The 23,060-nt window shown below is 40.0% G+C and overlaps 1 protein-coding gene across 1 annotated transcript; it reads left to right on the top strand.

The window, feature by feature from the left end:
* The first annotated feature begins 424 nt into the window (after positions 1 to 424).
* Positions 425 to 23,013, top strand: SHISAL2B (shisa like 2B). The gene is made up of 3 exons (XM_006074134.4): positions 425 to 746; positions 5,118 to 5,275; positions 22,877 to 23,013. Exons 1-3 carry the CDS (start codon positions 556 to 558, stop codon positions 23,011 to 23,013), a joined length of 486 nt encoding a protein of 161 aa, XP_006074196.2. The 5' UTR covers positions 425 to 555.
* The last annotated feature ends 47 nt before the right edge of the window (positions 23,014 to 23,060 follow it).

The following is a 23,060-nucleotide window of genomic DNA, read 5'->3' as shown; positions in this document are numbered from 1 at the left end:
GGTTTTAATGTCTTACACATACTTCTGAAAAAAGAAGGGGTCCTATTCAACAGCCCCTCACGGTAGTTCAGCGCCTCTTGATCCGCCCTCTACCCCGCTCCCCAGCCCTGCTCTGTTGGCCTGGAACCCATCTGCCCTGTCCCTGGGCAAACAGAATCACACCTTTGGCCGCATCTGTCGGGATGGCAAATCGGTCCCACACCTCCCGGCTTCCTTCAGGGGCAATCTCTTGCTGGCATGGAGCAGAGTGGGCTCCATGAATTGAGGGAAAGTGGAGATAAGTGAGCAGGCAGACGAAGCGAGAGGGAGAAAGTGTACAGGGCCGGAGACCGGCAGATAAGCGAGTCGCTCAGTAGCGGGAGGGAGAAGCGCGAGTAAAGCGACCAGACACCATGTGGACAGAGGGAGGCGAGCGAGCAGAAGAGGCGCGCGACGGCTGACCGCCCAGGCAGTCAGCTCCGGATCGCAGGGGTCTGCGAGGCCGGGCCGGGTGGGACGTGTGCAGCCAGGGCAGATCGGTGGGCTTCGTGAGCCCCCGCCCCGCAGCCGCCCGCGATGAGCGAGGCCAGTCGGGTGTGCTCCGGTTACTACAGCCTCAACCACAGCTTCGTGGAGCCCTTCCAGTGCCCCCGGCGCGGCGAGGGGGCCACCCTCCTCTACTGCTGCGGCTTCGCCGACCTCAAGTACTGCTGCAGCGAGCCGGGCAGCTACTTCCCCTACAAGCACAGCTACATGTGGAGCCTCAGGTGGGCAGGGCCGGGGTTGCGGCCAGGGGTCTGGGGAGGCTACCAGCCGTGCCACGCCGGGAGGAGGGAGGGCGCCCGCGTCCTCACGACACGCTCGGATCCCTCCGCGGGGTGAGGGGATAGGAGCCCCCAAGGGCGGGTGAGGCCCCTGCCGAGAACCCGTTTGTGGCCACCGTCGTCCGGGTGAAGGTCGCGCTGTGGTTCTAGAGTTGTGAGCCCGGGGACCAGAGCGAGGCGCGCGCGGAAGCAGCGCAGGCGACTCGCCCTGGGCGCAACCGAGCGGACTGCTCTGCTCTCCTCTCTCCCTCGCCCGGGGACCAGTCCCAAGTCCGCGGCTCCGTGGGGCACAGACAGACTCACAGATAACTTGAGGAGGTTTTCATTCTCCTTTTGATTTGAGTATTTGGTGCATTTGAATGGAAAGGGGCTCTTTTCAGATTCATTTTTAAGGCGTTAACCAAGGATTTGAGTATTTTAAGCCTCTTTGTGGCTGAGGAGGAATTTGCTGTATCCTTTGAAAAAAAAAGTGTGTGTGAGTATGTATTTGGGCGCGCACAAATACATATAATTTGCCCTTTGAGTTGATCTCACACGAACTCCGAACAGAACCGGAGATCCACAGAGAGGAAGAGTTTCAGTTGCTATGATTACACACCGAAGAACCTTTGCAGGACACCCCCTTTCTCAACATCTGAGCTCTTTGGCCATTGCTAGAAAACGACGGGACTTCCAAAGGTGGTGTCTTTCTGGCCTCTTTTCCCCGTGATGGGAATTTTATAATAATTAAATATTAATTTATTCAATTGGTATTCCCACAGATACTTTCATTATGAAGGGCTTTCCCTCCCCTCCACTCCAAAGGATTGAAAACTTAGACCTTCATTCTTACATTGTGCCCGGAGAAGGAACATGGTGCTGGGGTTACAGGAAAGAACTGCCGCACCACCAGAAATTGTTTCTGACAAATTAGCTAATGTCTGGGAGAGGGAAAGAGGCTGACTCTGCTAAGGACGAGGAAGGGTACTTTTTCTCCCAGTGTCCTAGCATGGTCCAGAACTTGGCACGCATGCCAAGACCACAGCAAATGACTTTAAATGTTACTTCTTAGAGCAGTAAAGTCATTAAAAAAAAAAATGCATTGCAAGCTTCTAAAAAATCTCAAAAGGAATACCTACTTACCAAGTCCAACTACAAAGGAGGGTTGTGCCCTAATAGGCAAAATCTCAGAAATTAATGACAGCTTATCCTTACTACTTGGGGAAGAAGTCTGTATTGCACTGGGATCTTATCTGGCCTTTTGGAAAATGACATCGTAACCCAGCTCTGAGTCCTTGGAGGTGTTAATAAGGGTGGCAGCACCTCTGAGAAGAGACTGTCAACTCTTAAGTCAGACTCAATTGGAAAAGTGCCTGGCATTTTCAGATCCCTGAATAGTTCAAGAGTGAGAAGCAGCAGAGGATGGAAAACCTTGCAAAAGGTTTATGAAGGCACAAAAGAATGACTAGCTTGCTGGGGTCTTCATTCAGCACTGACAATGCAGCTCTGTTGCTGGGAAATATAAAAATCATTTCCACTGATGGCATCAGTTGGGAATGTAATCCTGGGGTTCTTCTTTAGTTATTAAACTATGAGAACACAATGGGGAGGTAAGCATTTAGAGCTTCAGTTCCCACATATTCTTTGCTCTCTCCCCTAATTTAAAACAGTCCAACTGTGAAAAATTTCCCTAATGTCACTAGCATCTGTTCTGAGATTCTGTAACTGCTGCAGAAAGGTTCAGGTGTGTACCTCCAGGTAAACGAAGTTGTCGAGTCGGAGAATTCATTAATGTGACAGCAGCTACAGACCTTTTCTCAGGGATCGAAAAGCAAACTTCCCTGTGGTGCTGGGAGGGAAAGATAACTCTCCCTTTTCTCGGCCCCATTCTCATCCCTTCTCCTCTTATAAATAAATCCCTAAGCTCTAGGGGTTCCCTTGGGAAACCTTCAGGACCTAGGAAAATAACACGTGTTGCACAAGGCTATACTCGAGTTCAGTAAGTTATTTATCGGAATGAATATTTTTGCATGCATAAAGCAACATTTCTGGAAAGTGGAACTATGACACTGACACAGTTTGTTAGGATTATGAAGAATATCTTTTTATAACAGAAAGAAGTGCCATGTTGTTTTAATTTTTCCTTCAAATCACGTGACCTGGTTTTTAAAGTGTGTATTAATACATGTAAAGCCCATACTATGTCATTGAATTCAATTAAGTTGATGATTTTACTTTTAATTGACTGAGTCACTTTTTCAGTTTGAAGATGTTTTTAATAACTGGGTTCTTGTTTCAGATATCTTTCCAGATGTCTGGCCTCCTAGCTGCCTTGTGAAGCAAATAATTAATTAAGTGACTTATGTTCCCATATGTCTGTGTAGAGTCCTGACCCTTCCTGACACATAGAATTTACAAAAGTCAGCTTTGGTGCAAACAAGCATGAAAGAGTAGTTGCCAGAAGCAGCCACCAAGTGAGGGCAAATTCTAATTTAAATGTCTAACTATATACTGACTCTGCCTCTCATTGGTGACTCAGACAGTAAAGCGTCTGCCTGCAGTGTGGAAGACCCAGGTTCGATCACTGGGTCAGGAAGATCCCCTGGAGAAGGAAATGGCAACCCACTCCAGTACTCTTGCCTGGAAAATCCCATGGACAGAGGATCCTGGTAGGTTACAGTACATGCGGTCGCAAAGAGTCAGACACAACTGAGTGACTTCACTTTCTATACTGACTCTAACCAGAAAATTACCTAGTCTACACTTGTGTGCAGGGCTAAGGGAACTGGGCTGATTAGCAATAAACAAGCACAAAAATTTTTTGAAGTCTGACTTCATGTCTTTGACTCAGAAGGCAAACAACCTCTAAATGGCAAAGAGACTTTATCTGCTAACATCAAGTGTAAGTGGGATGAATTTAGCCCTTCACTTTCAATTCTGTTCTTCCTCTCAAAGCAGTGACATGCCTAGTATCTCTGGTCAAATTCTCCCTTCCCTCCCTGTTGGAACAAGTCAAATTTTTTACCACCCTAATCTCTGGGAAATAGCAGAAGCTGAAAGGCAAGCCAGGAAGATAATCAAGAAAAAGACCATTACTTTTCAATGACTATTCCAATGATTATTACTTTTCAGTGACTACAAACAGATCAATCATCAGTCACTTATTATTTACTTCCATTTATGAAACATTAACTGCAAGCTAAATACTCTATTAAACATTTTTAAGTGTGCAGATTACTATGGGAAAGTCAACAGAAGTATCTACTCTTGAGCAGTTAAAATCTGATTTTATATCTTTACACACCCCCACACACATAGGGCTCATGAAAGTACATATTAGTCTTTATATATTAGTCTTTAAAGACAACTTTCTTTTTTTTCCAAGCTTCTTTTCCCATTTGAAAATATTAAGTTTACCAGTTTGTGAAAACTGTGTTATTTCTCAAATGATTAGCCTTATACATAACTGTATCAAGAGGAATGATTATAAACTGAGTGCTGAGCAAATATCAGATGTACAATGCATTTTTAGAGAAAAGTACAAAGATTTCTTCCTTAATGCTAGAAGCCATTGGTGTTATGTTCTTTTAGAAAGGAAAACTTCAGATTGAACATGAACTTTATATAAATTCCATAAATATTACTTTCCTTTAATTAAACTTTCTTCTCTATTGTAATAGCTATGGTTTTGTATATTAATACATGATAACTCCCATACACATCTCCAAAATAAAAGTTCCACACTTTTGGCAAGCATTCGTTTCAGTATTTTTGCAGAAGTAGATCCCTGGTGGCTCAGATGGTAAAGAATCCACCTGCAGTGCAGGAAATCTCTGGGTCAGGAAGATCCCCTGGAGAAGGGAATGGCTATCCGTTCCAGTATTCTTGCCTGGGAAATGCCATGGATAGAGGAGCCTGGAAGGCTACAGTCCATGGGGTCACAGTCAGACAAGACTGAGCTACTAAACACATACAGATTTTTTCTATTCATCTTTTATTAGTGAACCTAATCTTTCCCCTAAAATACATTAATAATAGAGGTTTATTGGATTGAGATGTTCTTGAACCATCCCTAGAGAACTGTGTGATCTTTTACCTGTAATATGAATTCATGTGGTATTCTATAGTAATATTAACATACAAATGTATAGAGAAGTACAGTAAGAATTTGATGGTAGAAAAAGGTGAGCTGTAGATCTCAATAATATGCTGTTTATAGTAAAATATAATTTGGTTATGAATGACTGAAATAAGAACTAACAATATTTAAACCTTTAGTTTATGTGCAAACCAGTTTGCATGACAGTCACATTGTTTTTTTTCTGTTTTCCTCAGCATTGGTGCCCTGATTGGATTGGGAATTGCTGCCCTTGTTTTACTTGCGTTTGTCATCAGCATCTGTGTTCTTTGCTACTTATTTCTGTATACAAAGCCTCAAAGATTAGACACTGGCCTTAAACTTCAACACCTAGAGGCTGTTTCCACTCAAGAAGGTAATCAGTAGCCATTATTTGCAACCAATTACCTGTACTCTATTCAAAGTAATAACCTGTGCCTGGGTGGCAGATTATACTTAAAAATGAACACTTTTTGAAAATTCAGTTTATTATGTGTCTTTATAAAAATTTATGTTGAATTAGGTCTTAATCGGAGAAGGCAATGGCACCCCACTCCAGTACTCTTAAATCCCATGGATGGAGGAGCCTGGAAGGCTGCAGTCCATGGGGTCGCTAGGAGTCGGACACGACTGAGTGACTTCACTTTCACTTTTCACTTTCATGCATTGGAGAAGGCAATGGCAACCCATTCCAGTGTTCTTGCCTGGAGAATCCCAGGGACGGGGGAGCCTGGTGGGTTGCTGTCTCTGGGACCGCACAGAGTCGGACACGACTGAAATGACTTAGCTGCAGCAGCAGCAGCAGGTCTTAATGATTAAACACCTTTGAAAGATTGTGCTCAAGGAAAAAATAGTGGCAGGATGTAAATGTTCTCATGAAAAATAATACATTGATCTAATAAATCCACTTTAATTTATTTGGGTGTCCCTCAATTATTTAATTTTGTTTTTTGATGGAGCCAAAGAAGTCAAATAAACAGGAACAAAACATCTGATAATTAATTATCAGTATTGAATTGCTCTAAACTGATTAGTCAGTGGTCAGTTAGGCATTAGCTGTGTGCCCACTGTATGCAGAATTCAGAGGCAGATAAAGGAAATTAAAAAATAAATAAAAGGAAGTCTTTGTTCTTGAATAGATCACAAACTAGTTAAGCCCTATGTGTATGTGTGTGTATATTTGTGTATGTAGTGCAATCATAAATTAGAAATGTTAAAACATAAGGTTTTTGGAACTGAGTCTCATTGTTATCTTAATTATAAAGTGCAGTACACGCTAATCATTATTATTATGAAACAATCAGAAAGAACTCGTAAAATTTTTGTGAATACAAATTTCTATTAGTGTATTTTAAAAGTCAGTTCAGTCAGTTCAGTTGCTCAGTCGTGTCCGACTTTTTGTGACCCCATGCATTGCAGCACGCCAGGCCTCCCTGTCCATCACCAACTCCCGGAGCTTGCTTAAACTCATGTCCATCGACTCAGTGATGCCACCCAACCATCTCATCCTCTGTCGACCCCTTCTTCTCCTGGCTTCAATCTTTCCCAGCATAAGGGTCTTTTCAAATGAGTCAAGTTCATCAGGTGGCCAAAGTATTGGAGCTTCAGCTTCAGCATCAGTCCTTCCAGTGAACATTCAGGACTGATTTCCTTTAGGATGGACTGGTTGAATCTCCTTGCAGCCCAAGGGACTCTCAAGAGTCTTCTCCAACAATATGGACCTTTGTTGGCAAAGTAATGTCTCTGCTCTTTAATATGCTGTCTAGGTTGGTCATAGCTTTTCTTCCAAGGAGCAAGCATCTTCTAATCTAATGGCTGCAGTCACCATCTGCAGTGATTCTGGAGCCCAAAAAAATAGTCTGTCACTGTTTCCCTTTTTCCCATCTATTTGCCATGAAGTGATGGGACTGGATGTCATGATCTTAGTTTTTTGAATGTTGAGTTTTAAGCTAGCTTTTTCACTCTCCTCTTTCACTTTCATCAAGAGGCTCTTTAGTTCTTCTCTTTCTGCCATAAAGGTGGTATCATCTGCGTATCTGAGGTTATTGATATTTCTCCTGGCAATCTTGATTCCAGCTTGCACTTCATCCAGGCCAGCATTTTGCATGATGTACTTTGCATATAAGTTAAATAGGGTGACACTATACAGCCTTGACGTACTCCTTTCCCAATTTGGAACCAGTCTGTTGTTCCATGTCTGGTTCTAACTGTTGCTTCTTAATCCACATACAGATCTCTCAGGAGGCAGGTAAGGTGGTCTGGTATTCCCATCTCTGGTATTCCATTTTAAAAGTGGTGATCATGAATTTCATTTTGATATACATATTGAATATTATTTAGCAAAAATTTAGACTGTATATATTATATATATATTTAGAACAAGACACAGGTGCTTATTAACTTCTATTTGAAAGAAAGTGAAAAGCTCTCTTCAAAATAATTTAGAAATTTCCTTCCCGTATGTCCCACTTTAGCTGAATCCAGAAACTTATGTTTATGGAGTACATACTCTTTGACCTTCTCAAATACACCAGCACTGCATGACTGCATTAGCTCTAGTTTTCTTCTCTGTAGGGATCTCAAAGGGTGCCCTGTGTCACAAAGCAAGAAGCCAAGATCCATTTGGAGTTCTTTTTCTGCAGCACTGTTTAGAGATTACATGGCCAAATTGACAGGTTGTTAGCTGAATTTAGTCCAATGGCTTAGACTCCGTTTCTCCACAGGCAGCATGAAGCAGCGGACTAGTGATTATCAAATAATCAAATAGTAAAATCAATTTTTGTCTCAATTGCTTAGACAATTTATAGTCCTTACATTTTATTGTGTGTAAGAATCACCTAGGGAGCTTGTTAAAACCAGAGATTTCAGACTCTGCATTTCAAAACAAATTGCTCCTCTTTCTGCCCTGATCTTTCTCTCCTGCTGTCTATTCTCCAAAGAGAAACCAGAGGGAGCCTGAGTCAGGCTACATCATTACTCTGGTCAAAATCCTAATTGCTTCCCATCTTTTAATAGACAGGAATGGAGCCCTATATGTATGGACCCTAACTGTGAAGTATGGGGGTTTGCCCTTTCCACCTTTATTTCTTGCATCTTATGTCCAGCCACCTTGGCATCTTTGCTCTTCCTTGAAAATCCTGCCTCAGGGCCTTGGCGCATGCCATCTCTGTACTCTGGAATGCTTTTCCCTCACTTTCACTTTCTTTAAATCTTTACTAAGTCACCTTTCCCCATCACTAAATCTGCATCTTTAACTTCAACATATCATGCCCCCTTCCTGCTTTATTTTTCTCCTAAGCACTTACCACTAATTTACTATGCATTTTACCTATCTATTGTCCAGTTTTTCTCTATTCCAACTAGAGAGTTCCAGGAAAGTAAGACTTTTTCTCTTGCTTGCTCATTATGTGTCCCTAATGCCTAGAATGGGCTTTCCAAGTGGCACAGTGGTAAGAATCCACCGGCCAATGCAGAAGACACAGGAGATACCAGTTTGATCCCTGGGTCGGGAAGATCCCCTAGAGAAGGAAATGGCAATCCCCTCCAGTATTCATGCCCCCCAAGATTCCATGGACAGAGGAGCCTAGCAAGCTACAGCCCATGGGGTCACAAAGAATTGCACACGACTGAGTGACTGAGCACACAGCGCCTAGAACACCTAACAAATGAACTAATGAAGTGCCACTGCACTTCTGTCGCAGGCGATTAAAGAGCGTGTTTATTGTCACCTTTACAGTCATCAAACACTCACTGAGTGCCTCTTCTATATGATGCATTGTGCTAAATAAAAATTGATTGTTTTTTCCTGATCTATCTCAGGGACTACTCCAAAATTTTATTCAAGCTGGCTCTGAGAGCCCAGCGACAGAATTAGTTGGCTTGTTGATCCTTCTTGTAGTCTTATGGCTCTTCAGCTAAGGAGATCCATTAATGTACTTCTTACATAGTAAGTTGAGGCTACTTGCTTGCAATGAACTATTCACACTCCACTCCTCTGAAAAACAGTTTATCATCTGAAAAACAGTTTATCAAGTCAGCAAATTAATTCAATACACTTTTCCTGAGTGATTACTCTTGGTAAGACAAAATTTTACACAACCACTGCCTTCTGCTGCTTTTAAATGAGATGATTTGGGGCCCATTGGTTGATATTAACCAAATAAGACATAGTGGAGAGTCGAAAACAAAATAGGTAATTCAAATGTTACTGGAATAGGAAGGGAAAGCAGTTTATATTTGAAAGTAACTCTTCAAAGTTATAATTAAAAACCAATGCTGTACCTATTGTTAAATATGCATGCTTCATTCCAATGATTCTCCCAACCAGGGATAGATGCCGGTGTTCCAGCATAAGAAAACAAGACTTTAGTCCGTTTAAGGAATGCCTTTAAAGGTTAGGAACATAATATTATGTTTGTGTTATAATCAAGCAAATAAAACTACCTTGGAGAAAAATTGATTTCACCAGTTACCACTCCTTCCTTTTTTAAAAAAAATTTTAGTTTTTTAAAAATAAATTTTGGCCAGGCAGCATGTGGGATCTTAGTTTCCCAACTGGAAGTATGGAGTCTTAACCACTAGACCACCAGGGAAGTTCCTACCACTCCTTTCAAAACCATCTGTTCTTAAGACTCAACCTCCTATTATGTTAATTTTTTTTTAACGTTTTAATTTTGTGTTGGGGTATAGCTGATTGGGCTTCCCTGGTAGCTCAGCTGGTAAAGATCTGCCTGCAATGCAGGAGACCCCAGTTTGATTCCTGGGTTGGGCAGATCCCCTGGAGAAGGGATAGGCTACCCACTCCCGTATTCTTGGGCTTCCCTGGTGGCTCAGCTGGTAAAGAACTCGCCTGCAGTGCGGGAGACCTGGGTTTGATCCCTGGGTTCGGAAGATCCCCTGGAGGAGGGCATGGCAACCCACTCCAGTATTCTTGCCTGGAGAATCTCCACGGACAGAGGAGCTTGGCGGTCTATAGTCCATGGAGTTGCAAAGAGTCAGACGGGACTAAGCATAGCACAACCAAGCTGATTGACTAACAATGTTGTGACAGTTTCAGGTGAACAGCAAAGGGACTCAGCCACACATATACATGTATCCATTCTCCCCCGAACTTCCCTCACATCCAGGCTATTATGTAACACTGAGCAGAGTTGATCCCAAACTCCCTGTCCTTTCCTCACATCCTTCCCCACTCCCCACTGTTGGCAACCATAAGTTTCTTCTCTAAGTCTGGGAGTCTTTCTCTTTTGTAAGTTCATTTGTATCATTTCTTTTTAGATTCCACATATAACCTCCCATTATTTTAATTTTTAGAATTGAGATTGTGCACATACTAAAGCTGACTTAAGGCACTGCACTTTTTTGTTTCTTTGTTTCTATAAATGGCTGTAGTGTTATAGAATAAACAGGCCCAAAATGGAGTACCTTGTGCTAACTGCTACTGCTAAGTCGCTTCAGTCAGTCGTGTCGGACTCTGTGCGACCCCATGGACCGCAGCCTACCAGGCTCCTCCGTCCATGGGACTTCCCACCAGCAAACCGAAACTCTATACCTAACTGCAGTTTCAGTCTCTCCCAGGAGAGAAATTTTAAACCTATTGGTCTGGAATTTCCTGATCAATACTAGTGAGGTAAACTGCAGGACAGGGTGACCTTACCAGAAAAAAATCTTTTGTTTATGATTTCCTTATCCTATCCCCCTTTTCCTATAAAATCTTTCATTGCCTGCATCATCTCAGAGCCCCCTTCTACTTGCTAGGTGGGATGCTCCCAATCCATGAATTGCTGGATAAAGCCAACTAGGTTTTCATATTCACTCAGCTGAATTTTGTTTTATAACAATAGTCCAAGTCTAAAAGAGTCTAATCTTGGACTATTTTGCCAAGATTTTTCTTTAAGGTATCTTTATTCTCTTGGGGTTCATTATTTTTAATGTATACAACTGAAGGCTTTCTTTGAATTGATCCTGAAAATAGCAGGTCTCTGGTTCTGACTACATGTCGAGTTTAATTTGGCTACCTCCAGGCTCACTTGGTACAGAAGTACTATTGTTAAGCAATTGATTGGGCTTTAAATTGTGTCCCATAATCATCTTCCTTCTTTCTAACTTTTGTGTTTTGAGTTACACCTGTAGCAAATGCTAATGTTTAAAAGAATACTGTGGTTTGTAAATTGTACTGTATAGGACAAAGAGTTCCGGGCAAAGGTTGACTGTGTGAAGGACATCTTTCTGAGTAGACACTCCTGGGATGAGGGCTCATGGCATAAATTGTGGAGGAATTAATGGTTAACAGGGGAGTAATTAAAGGGATGATTGTGTTAGATTCTTGCTTCTCAAACTTTTCCATTGGAGAATTCTTAAAGGTAGATAACAAAGGAATGGTACCTCCAAAATTCCAAGGTTTTCTTGGAAAGGCTTGCTTTATGAGCTTTAAATTATTTGAAGATGCCCATTACACTTTTTAAATATGGTTATTTTTGATTGCAAATATAATGACTTGTTTTATCTAACAATAATATCATATCCTTTACACTTATGAGCAAAATTGATGCTATTGGAAGATAAAATATATTCATCCTGTGGTTTTGAGTATCCATTGACACTCTAGGGTTGTGAAGTGTGATGGAGAATCGAGGAGAGGGTCCTTAGAAACAGAGTTTTTGATGAAAATGAGAAGAGCAGAGAGTAGAGCTGCTTGACACAAAATAATATTGTTGTATAGGAATAATAGACAACTCCAATTACCTATTATTTGATGGTCTCTTTTTCAAAGGCAGGCAATATAAATGGAAAAGGGTAAACAAATCAGCAGTAAGGCACAGGTTGTCTAGAAGAGAAACAGAAATTATATCTAGAAAACCGAGAAAGCAAAACAAATTTGACAATCACATATGCAATTATTTGTTCTGCCTGTGAGCAAAGTAGGATTTGAACCAGCTCAAAATGGTTTGCTATATTTCTTCTTAGAAGGCATCCTTATGTGCCCCCCCCCAAAAAAACAACAAACCTTTCTCTTAATGCACTTTCTTATTAGGAAAATTAAAAAATACAGAAAAACTAGTAACTTCATCCATGATCACACCACACAGAGGTAACAGATATTAACAGCGGCGAATATCCTTCACGGATGTTTTTTCTATGTATTTATAGATACACGTATGTATAACAAAATGGGGAAAAATGAATCCTATTACATGGGGTTTTTTCCACTGAACAATATTGACATCAGTGTTTGCCAATGAACACCACTTTTAATGATTCCATTTTATTACTTTGATGGCTGCTGCTGCTAAGTCGCTTCAGTTGTGTCCGACTCTGTGCAACCCCATAGACAGCAGCCCACCAGGCTCCCCCGTCCCTGGGATTCTCCAGGCAAGAACACTGGAGTGGGTTGCCATTTCCTTCTCCAATGCATGAAAGTGAAAAGTGAAAGTGAAGTCGCTCAGTCACGACCTACTCGTAGCGACCCCATGGAATGCAGCCCACCAGTCTCCTCCATCCATGGGATTTTCTAGGCAAGAGTACTGGAGTGGCTTGCCATTGCCTTCTCTGGTACTTTGATGGAGTGCTATGCATTTTTATTCTTTTATTTTGACATAGTTCACACTTCCAGAAAAGTTGCAAGAAAAGTATAGAAAAGGTAGTATACCTTTTCTCAGCTTTACTAATTGTTAATACTGTGCCTCATTTCCTTCAAAATTGACTTTCTTTTGATGTATATTTTCTGAACCATTTGAAAATAATTTGCAGATATCATGCTATTTAACAATAAGTATTTCAGTGTATGTTTCTTAGGAACAAGAATTTTTTTTTAGGTAATCACAGTATATTTATCAAAGTCAGGAAATGTAACAGTTATACAGTAATATTATCTAATCTGTAGTTCATATTCAAATTTTGCCAATATCCTTAAGTAGCTATTTTTTTCTTATCTAGGATCTAGTCCAGAGTTACATCTTATAATTAGTTATCATATTTCCTTAATCATTTTTTCCTTTGTCTTTGAAACTTTTTGCCATTACCAAGTAATTTGTTGGGAGGTATGAGAACATCCTGTTCCTCCTTCAACTATTACCCATGGTTCTTGACTAAATGTTTTCATTTCAAAATACAAGATAATTTCCAATTATTATGATAGCTATAATATAGTGATTTTCTAGCCTCATCATTTCTTCTGTGTTTATTAGTTGTTATTCTACTACAAGGAAGAGCTTTCCCTTTTCCACCTATTTATCTATTAATTTATTAATATCAGTATGGACTCAGATCTTTATTCTAAAATACTCTATTACTATCATTATTTATTCCGATTCATAAATTATCCCAGATTTGGCTTGTGGGAGCCCCTTTAAATTGGGTCGTATATCCTTTTGAAATATGTACATCATTTTTTGAGCATTTTTTTTTCTTTGTCACAAAATGTTCTCAAGCCTCCTGTACTTTTCCTTTTTCCTGTGCCAGCCCTGAAGTATGCTATTTCTCCAAGAAGTCTGGTTCATTTTATTTGGGAATGGTGTTTAGAAACTCAAGTCTGAGTATATCATACTTTATTATTGACTTGGAACTAGCTTCCATTTTTTTTCTACTAATATTATACATATGCATTGAACACTGAAGTATTTTCCTAGCATAAATCCCTAGGAATGGAATTGCTGAACAAAGATTTGGTACAAATAAAAGGGTTTGGATACAAGTTGCTAGCTGTCCTCTAGAGAAGCACTGTTTCACGAGTATTTTTATTTCAGAAGATATATATCTTACTAATTTCACTGAGGGAAACCATGTAGTGTTTTTAAACTTATCTAATTAGGAGTGAAGGCAGAAATTTTAATGTTCATTTGTCATTATTTATGGTATATTGTTGCTCATATTCTTATACACATTTTTCTAGGGGGTTGTTCATTTTTCTTTGCTTTATAGGAACTTCCCATACAGTAACTAATTTTTTTTTTTACATATGTATTTTTTATAGTTGTTGCCTTTTTAATTTTATATGTGACAATTTTTAAACTGTGTGTTTCTCCTTTTGTGATTTCTCCCTTTAGTTTCTTTTTAAAAAGTTAATTAATGTAGTTTTGGTTGCACTGGGTCTTCGTTGCTGCCGGTAGGCTTTCTCTAGTCGCAGCGAGCGGGGGCTACTCTTCGCCGCAGCGCTCGGGCTTCTCACTGCGGCGCTTCTCCTGTTGTGGAGCACAGGCTCCAGGTTCACGGGCTTCAGTAGTTGCAGCATGCGGGCTCAGTGGTGTGGCCCACGGGCTTGGTTGCTCTGTGGCATGTCAGATCTTCTCGGACCAGGGACAGAACCCGTCTCCTGAATTGGCAGGCAGACTCTTATCCAGTGCACCACCAGGGAAGTCGTTTCCCTTTGGTTTCATACTCAGGAAGTTCTTGTGTGCTTAGTGGCTCAGTCGTGTCCGACTCATGTGACCCTACGGACTGCAGCCTGCCAGGCTCCTCTGTCCATGGGGATTCTCCATGTAAGAATACTGGAGTGGGTTGCCATTTCCTACTCCAGGAGGAAGTTCTTCCCTCACTCTAAGATATAAAGATATTCACCTATATTTTCTTCTAATACATTTCTTTAATAATCCTGGAATTAAATTTTTGTGTAAAGTGTGAAGTAGGGATTTGCCTTTATTTTTATTTTACAAATAATGTGCCAATTGTCCAAATATTCACTGGGAGATCTACCTTTTTCTCTTGTCAATTTAAAATGTCACCTTTGCCATAAACTAAATTATTATATATACTGGGATCTGTTTTTAGATATTCTGTTCTGTTAAACTTATCAGTCTGTTTATTCTTAAGCCAGTAATATACTTTAAAAATTATTGTAGCTAGCTATATGGGGAGATCCAACCAGTCCATTCTAAAGATCAGCCCTGGGTGTTCTTTGGAAGGAATGATGCTGAAGCTGAAACTCCAGTACTTTGGCCACCTCATGTGAAGAGTTGACTCATTGAAAAAGACTCTGATGCTTGGAGGGATTGGGGGCAGGAGAAGAAGGCGACGACAGAGGATGAGATGGCTGGATGGCATCACCGACTCGATGGACGTGAGTTTGAGTGAACTCCGGGAGTTGGTGATGGACAGGGAGGCCTGGAGTGCTGCGATTCATGGGGTCGCAAAGAGTCGGACACGACTGAGCGACTGAACTGAACTGACTGATGGTTTAATATCTGATTAGACATGACTTTCTCTTCTTTCCCATTATGATTTTTCAAAATTTCCTGGCTTCTTTTGTAATGTTCAGTATTCCAAGTAAACCTCTGAATCACACTGTCAGGTTTGTAAAAATAAAGTGGTATTTTGATGGGTTGTACTAAATTTATAGGTAACTTTGCAAGCTATTTTTCTTAGTAGCCTTAATACTTCAACCAAATTCTGCTCAGAACACTTACTAATTATGATGCCAAATTATTTTTAAATACTATTCTTTGTTTCAAAGAGATTTTAAGAACTCACTGTGACCTCAGTAAAAGATGAGGTCATTTGAACTCAATGGCAGAAAAGGACACTTGTGTCTCCTGAAGGGACCTTTCTACTGAAAATAATGAATCCGCAATTTCCTGCAACTCTTTTTGCTCCTAGAATGTAGAAAATCAAATTGCTCAGTAGAGTTACTGCTACTTTTGGCAGTTGTGAGTCCTCCTCAGGGAGCAGGGTTAGGCAATGCTGGCTGATATTGGAACCAATTAGCAAAATAGAAGCCAATCTCTCATTTTGAAAATTCATTTAAAAGATTTAATATAAATCTTTTTATTATATCTAATAATAATAAATCTACATTCTTTTGTGAGCTATGCCAGTCATCTATGGTTGAAAAAATCCAACAATGCAGAAAAGAAAAAAAAAGTCCAGTTGTGGAAAAAATAGGGTAGAAAAAACATTTCTGGAGAGAACTGAATTCATTCACTGTTGTTGAAGCAAGTCTAAGATTTTTTTCACAATGAATTGTTAACTGTATTTTCATGAGATACATATGTGTCCTCCAGGGGAAGGCAGAGCATTGAAGAAGGGAGAGGTCAATAGATCACTAGGCAAATTTTGCTCACTTCACCATTTTTCTCAGATCCAGTTCTCCAGTTCTGTGCACTGTATTAAATTTGAAGGGAAAAATGTCCCCTCGTAAATAAAAAACACCTTTAGGGTGCATATTTAAAATTGCTTGTTTCCACTAGAAGAAAATGCAAGATGAGTTGGGTGGGAGAGATTTCTACTAAACAATAAGGTGAGTCAGCTGATTTGTCACTGAGGCTGCTACAGGGCAGCAGATTGGTAATGCAGAAGCTGGGAGGTCACAGACAGTGGCAGAAAAGCTTAATTACAGTCCTGCCGGATAGCCCGAAGACCTGCAGTGGGGCCCAGCATTCTTTTGATATTTTCAAATGGCATGCAAAAGCAGAGTTCACAGAAAAGTTTCAGGATAAATGGACCTCTGAGTAATGGTTCTGAAAATGAATGTAAAATTGAACTATTGTAGAAAAAAAAATGGGCCTAGTTTGTGATGAGGATAAGTGAAAAGATTTTGATGAATTTGATTTAAATGGTGAATTTGATTTGCTTGATGAACTGAATTTAAATTTTGGCAAAGGCCAAAGCTTTAATTTAAATGATGGGCTGAGAGGCATAGGATTAAAGGAAGGTTGAGATTTAGAGCTGTTGACCAGACTGAAGAAAAGAATAAAAATGGGACATGAGCAGCAGAAAGGACAACTAGTGTCAACCCAGGAGAGCACAGGGATGTTGGATCTTTGTAGTCTGCACTCAGGTAAAGAAAAGAAGAAATTAAATAAGAAAAATCCTTTATGTGTAACAAGTCCCTTGAGAGCCCAGTGGTATTACAGATTTCTTATTTAAAATTTAATCCATGTTGTGACCTTGTGACAGAAGAGGCAGCTGGTTTTATCTCTTTGTTGGTTAAGAAAGTAGTTTCTGTTTATTAAAGGAAAACTACAAAAAGGTGAAAAGGAAAACTAGGAAAAATAAGATTTTTCTCATCTCTCTTTTAAAATCATTCCAAAGGGATGCAGTTAGCTGGACTCTGATATCACTACAAGCACAGCCTCACTTAACTGCAGTTGTTTTTTCCATAATATGCCCAATTACTCTAACTTGCAAAGTAGCTTCAGTCGTGTCCGACTCTGTGCGACCGGGTCCATAGACGGCAGCCCACCAGGCCCCCGCCCCGTCCCTGGGATTCTCCAGGCAACAACACTGGAGTGGGTTGCCATTTCCTTCTCCAACTTACCAGAGGGATATATATTGAAAGCACCTTTGACTTTTAGAAGATGCAGGTTTGATCCCTGGGTCAGGAAGATCCCCTGAAGGAAGAAATGGCAACCCACTCCAGTATTCTTGCCTGGGAAATCCCATGGATAGAGGAGGCTGGCAGGCTTCAGTCCATAGCATTGCAGACTCAGACATGATTGAAGCGACTTAGCACACACACACACACAAGCTACAGGAAGAGAGGGAACACCAGGGTGTTGACTTCCTAATCAAAGTTCTTGCTTCAAATGATGTCAGTATGGTGTTTATATAAAATCTTTTATTTTCTCATGTAGCAAATCAGTTTGGCTAGTGGAACTGCCTGCCCTTAAGGAGCCAGTCTAAGAAGTGATCTTTGTACCTGCATTGGTTAAAAGGATCCAGTAGCCAAGGACATAATGAACCAGGGCTGGGGAACAGGGGGTTTTTACAAGTCCTAGATGAAGGAAAATCTATAATGCTGGAATGTGTTTTGCAAGCCTTTAAATCTCAAGAGGGCAGTAGATAGGTTAGATAAATTCTTTCGGTTGTTTCCAGAAAAAAACATAATGGAAACAAGCTAACAGTTCCTGAGATGGCTTAAGAGAGAACCCCAGACTAAGGGATTCCTAGAGAGAAGCTCAAATTAAGGAATTAACTTTCTGAGTTTAATCCTCATAAAAAGCAAAAAACTCTTTTATGTGAAAGATGGTTGAAAAACCAACTTGAATGTCTCACTAGAATATTAGGAATTTGGAGAAGGCAGTGGCACCCCACTCCAGTACTCTTGCCTGGAAAATCCCATGGATGGAGGAGCCTGGTAGGCTGCAGTCCATGGGGTCGCTAAGAGTCGGACATGACTGAGCAACTTCTCTTTCACTTTTCACTTTCATGCATTGGAGAAGGAAATGGCAACCCACTCCAGTGTTCTTGCCTGGAGAATCCCAGGGACGGACGAGCCTGGTGGGCTGCCGTCTATGGGGTCACACAGAGTCAGACATGACTGAAGCGACTTAGCAGTAGCAGTAGCAGCAACTGTGTAAAAAGCTTAGGAAACATGGATTTGAATTAACCAACATTACAGTCTTCAGACTTTCAGGGTTTTGACTAAAAGGTTAAAATTTAGATGTTTAAAGAAATGCTGGAGAGGGAAGAGGAGTAAGAGGCACAAACTATTACGTATAAATAAGTGACAAGGACATATTGTATAGCATAGGGAATATAGCTAATATTTATAACAACTTTAAATGGAGTATAATCTGTAAAAATATTAAATCCCTATGTTGTATGCCTAAAACTAACATGATATAAATCAACCATACTTCAACAAAAAGAAAAGAGGGGCTTCTCTGGTGGTTCAACGGTAAAGAATCTGCCTGCCAATGCAGGAGACATGGGTTTGATCCCTGGTCCGGGAGGATCCCACATACCATGGAGCAACTAAGCCCATGTGTCCCAGCTGCTGAGCCTGTGCTCTAGAGCCTGGGAGCTGCAACCACTGAGTCCATGTACCACAACTGCTGAAGCCCGCACTTAAGCCCGTGCTCTGCAACAAGAGAGGCACTGCAATGAGAAGCCCACGTACCTCAGCTAGAGAGTAGCCCCCACTCTCCGCAACTAAAGAAAAGCCTGCTTAGCAACGAAGACCTAGCACAGCCAAAAATAATAAACAAATAAAGACAAGAAATGCTTATATCAGATACAAATTCTTCCCAGATAATATGGAACTAATTTATATTTTAAATCCTTGGTCTTTTTAAACTTTACCTGCTGTGATACTGTAGAATACAAATGATGCTAAACCAATAAAAATAAACCTACAAACATTTTATTTTTCAAATGTATATAAAGCAAATAGTTTCAAGGGTGTATATATATATGTGTGTGTATGTGTATATATATATATACACACAAATATATATAAACTTAGGTAATGGGATATACATGCATATATATATGTATATATATCTCATTACTTAAGATTTTAGCAGTTACATTTGAATCTCAAATATTCTTTATGGTCTACCTTGCAAATAATAGTCAAGAATCTATCAGGTCATCAAATTTTCATGCCAGCTTCCCCAGCTACATTTATCTTAAACAATTTTGCTTGCTGATTGGGCCAAGAGCTACTTGCCAGGCTAGAAAATGTTGTGATTACAACAATTATCTTTTTGTTTAAAAATCAAATTATATAGTCAAAACATTATGATTGGATGTTTAGATAGAACATTAATTTATTTAACACGAATGAGTTCAGAAGTAATGAAATAAAGTCCATCTATTGTAGGCCCCACATTTTAAACTTACGATACTTTTGAATGCTGCATGTTTCAGGCATATGGGTAAGATCTGGGAGCTGGAGTGAGACATTATCCTTCAAAACTTACCAATAACATTGCCCCTTAACAACCCACAGTGGAGGATGTCCTCACTGACTCCAGAGAGCAGTCTACGTATAAATTACTTATAAATAGGCAAAGCCAGGCAGTATGAACTCACTTAAAGGTGAGGCTCAGACTTATCTAAAGAGGGAAAGTGAAAAAGTCATATAAGAAGACAGACTAGACGGCAGATAGTAGAGAAAAGCTACTTCTAATAGTGAAATCTCTTGACTAGTGAGTCTCCCTTCTCCTTTAGGTAGTTTTGGAGCAGACTTTCTAAAATGTAAAGGATAAGTAAGAGTTATTCAAGCAAAGAAGAGAGTTAGGGACACCGGGCAGCTGGAAGCATGCAAAGGCTTGGGGCAGACAGCAAGCAAGCAAGCAAGCAAGCAAGCAAGCAGGGCAAGTCTGGGAGCCTGTCAGTCAGTATTTCTGTATGTCTGAAATGCCAAATACGAGGAAGGGGATGGGGCCAGCTGAGCCAGGAGAGGGAAGCAAGGCTGATCCTCCGTCTAAACAAGAAATTCAGATTTGATCCTAAAGGATTTTAAGTAGGGAGAAACTGTTATGAGGAAATGCTATATGAGCAGGAACTATTATCGTATTGCTTGACAGTATCGCACCTTTTCTCACTTAACGTTGTATTCAATATAACATTAACAGGACATTCAATATAATTAAAAATTTCTTAGAAATCACTTTTTTCAAATTAAATGACTGCATCATACTTCACTACTATTGTTAAGGTACTTACATTTTTTTGGTATTGAAAATAATCAGTGAGTATCTTTATATATAAATTTTAGAGCTCATCTCTCATGGATTCCTTAGGAACTTCACGTTAAAATCACAAGGTATGAACATTCAAGACTTAAAAAATAAACGTACCAGTTTACATTCCCATTGGGCTGTCCCATTAGCCCAGCTTCCTAGGGCCCAACAGGACATCCCCCACTACAGGTTGATTTCATAGACCAACACTCAAAGGGGCAATATTATTTATAAGTCTTGAAAAATGATGTCTCACTACAGCTAGCACATGTTGCCCACTGACCTGAAACATGCATGGCATTATTCTCTGGGCTTATATTAAAAGTATCACGTTTAAGATGTGGGGTCTTGAGTGGTACCATATATGGTTTTATTACTTTTCTTCTGAATTTTTGTGATGGAAATATAATTACTAATATAGTAAATATAGATTACTCTTAGCCAAGAAAGATACTTTTAATCTGCTCCTGAGACATGAAAAATGGTATTATATAATGTTTTGAATTTACACGTCTTTCTGACTAGTGGAGATGCAGTATATCTTTTGTCCATCTCTTTACCAACTAAGAGGTTTTAATGTCTTACGTATGGATTTGTAAGTCCCTGTTACATTACACATGAATCATTTGTCCTAAACATTTCTTCCCAGTTGACTTTCAGCCTTGTCTTGTGCAATCTACAACTTTATAACTTTTTACCGTGTCACACTTTCAATCTTATTATTTCACTCAACAAACTGATTGAATACTAGCTACATGCAAGGCAATTTTCCTGCATCATCAATGAATAAAACAGATCTCTGGCATGTGGTGCTTATATTTCAGACAGAGGGGACAGATAATAAATGATAAACAAAATAAAAAGGTAAATTATATAGTATATTAGAAGATCAATACTATGGGAAAAATAGTAGAGAGCAGGAGGAATTGGGGATAGGATGGAGGGAATGTAGGTTGTAATTTTAAATACAGTGTTTAGGTCCCATTGAAAAGGTCACTTTTGAGCAAGGATTTAAAATTAAGAGTTACCATACAGATAATCTGAGGGAAGAGCATGCCAGAGTGAATAGCCAGTGCAAAGGTCTCGTGGCTAGAACATTCATGAAAGTCTGATCAAAGAGGTGAGAGTAAGAGTGAATGAGAGGACAAAGTAGAAAAAGATGAAGTCAGGGATATTAATGTGTGTGTATGAGAACATGAAGGCCATTATAAAGACTTGGGTGAGATGAAGGGTTCTGAGTAGAGGATGTGCTTTATGTTTCAAAGGATTACTCTGAGTGCTGGGCTCAAAATCGAACAGTGGTAGCAGTGAAGGTGGTCTGATTCTGGATGTATTTTAAAAGTGTAGTCAACAGGATGTCAGATGAATTGGTGGTGGGGCTGAGAGAATAGGAGCAAGGCTGACTGAGGTTTTAGTCCTGAGCAACTAAACTCATGGAGTTGCCAGCAATTGAGAAGATGAAGACTGTAAGAAGCTTTTTTTTTTTTTCTGGGAATGCCCCAAATATCAGTTTTGGACTAAGTTGGAGAAGTCTATTAGATACCCAAGTGGAGATGGCAACTAGGCAGTTGAATCTAGAATTCAGGGGAGGTATGGATTAGAGATATGTATCTGGGGATGATCAGCAGAGATAGTGTTTAAAACTGTGGGGCAATTGAGACTAATAAGGGAGTGAGATAGCGACAGGAGCCAATCGCAGGCCCTCCTCCAGCCCAAGATGCCTGGAAGAGGAAAAGGGACCAACAAGAGATACCAGGAAGGAGCAATGGTGACACCGGAGTGAGTCGAGGAAATGGTGGCATCTAGGAAGCCAAGGAAAGAACATGCCACTGATGGGTCACATAAATGTGGCTTGTGAAGTGGACTGTGGGTTTTGCAACAGGGGGTTGGTGAACAGCACCATCTGTGACTTCTTGCACTGCTTTCACATATTTGTAAATTTTAAAAATATATTTAAATCTGTATATATTGGTGAAATACATTACATATTACTTTCACACTTAATTTTTCTAACATTGTCCACTGATTAAAATAACCCATTTCTTCACTATGAGCTTGTTAGTCTAACTTCTGATGAGCAAAGATCCATATTCCTCCACCCGTGAGCATTCTGGGCTCATTTACATAAACTGAGTGAATGGGATTGTGGAACAAACATGCGCTTTTTAAATGTTACATCTAAATTGATTATAATGGCAAAGCCTTGAGATTGTTGTAAATTATGACTGACTTTAGCTTTGTTCACTTCATGCATAGGGACAGTCACACTTTTTCTAAGCAACTCAGAAATTGTTACCTTCTGATCAAAAGTGTAGTCTCCTTCATGGAAGTGTAGAGAAAGAAAGGTAAGCATGGAAACGAAATCCTTACTTTTGTTACTAAAAATTTCCCTTATTTGACCTTCAGGAGAAAATGCTCAAGAACAACTCTGTAATGATTCATCCACAGTGCTTAGAGGACATCTTATTTCTAATATTCTAAGAAGTTTATTTTTTAAGGACACATTTTAAAGTAAAATTTGATGTCATAAGTTCAAATAATTATTTCATTTTGTTTTGTGTATTTATTTCCAGGCAACTCAAATAGAAAAAGCAAAGCCCCCCGTTCAAATGCAGCATCAAATTCAACAAATGAAACGTTCTATGAGGCTGATGATATGATTCAAGAAAAAACAATGGATACGACACAGATCAACACTGCTTATTGTTAAAAATCCTGTGTTATAAAAGCTCACTGGGGAGATGAAGCAAAAAAATA

Source organism: Bubalus bubalis, chromosome 19 (assembly GCF_019923935.1).
Source record: "Bubalus bubalis isolate 160015118507 breed Murrah chromosome 19, NDDB_SH_1, whole genome shotgun sequence".
NCBI classification, from domain to species: domain Eukaryota; kingdom Metazoa; phylum Chordata; class Mammalia; order Artiodactyla; family Bovidae; genus Bubalus; species Bubalus bubalis.
This window is presented reverse-complemented; position numbering and strand designations above follow the sequence as displayed.

Bases quoted from the DNA above. Each gene is read 5' to 3' on its own strand.
- SHISAL2B (XM_006074134.4), top strand. From the start codon at position 556: ATGAGCGAGGCCAGTCGGGTGTGCTCCGGTTACTACAGCCTCAACCAC. The intron at 747-5,117 runs GTGGGCAGGGCC...TGTTTTCCTCAG, and splicing joins AGCTACATGTGGAGCCTCAG to CATTGGTGCCCTGATTGGAT. The intron at 5,276-22,876 runs GTAATCAGTAGC...ATTTATTTCCAG, and splicing joins GGCTGTTTCCACTCAAGAAG to GCAACTCAAATAGAAAAAGC.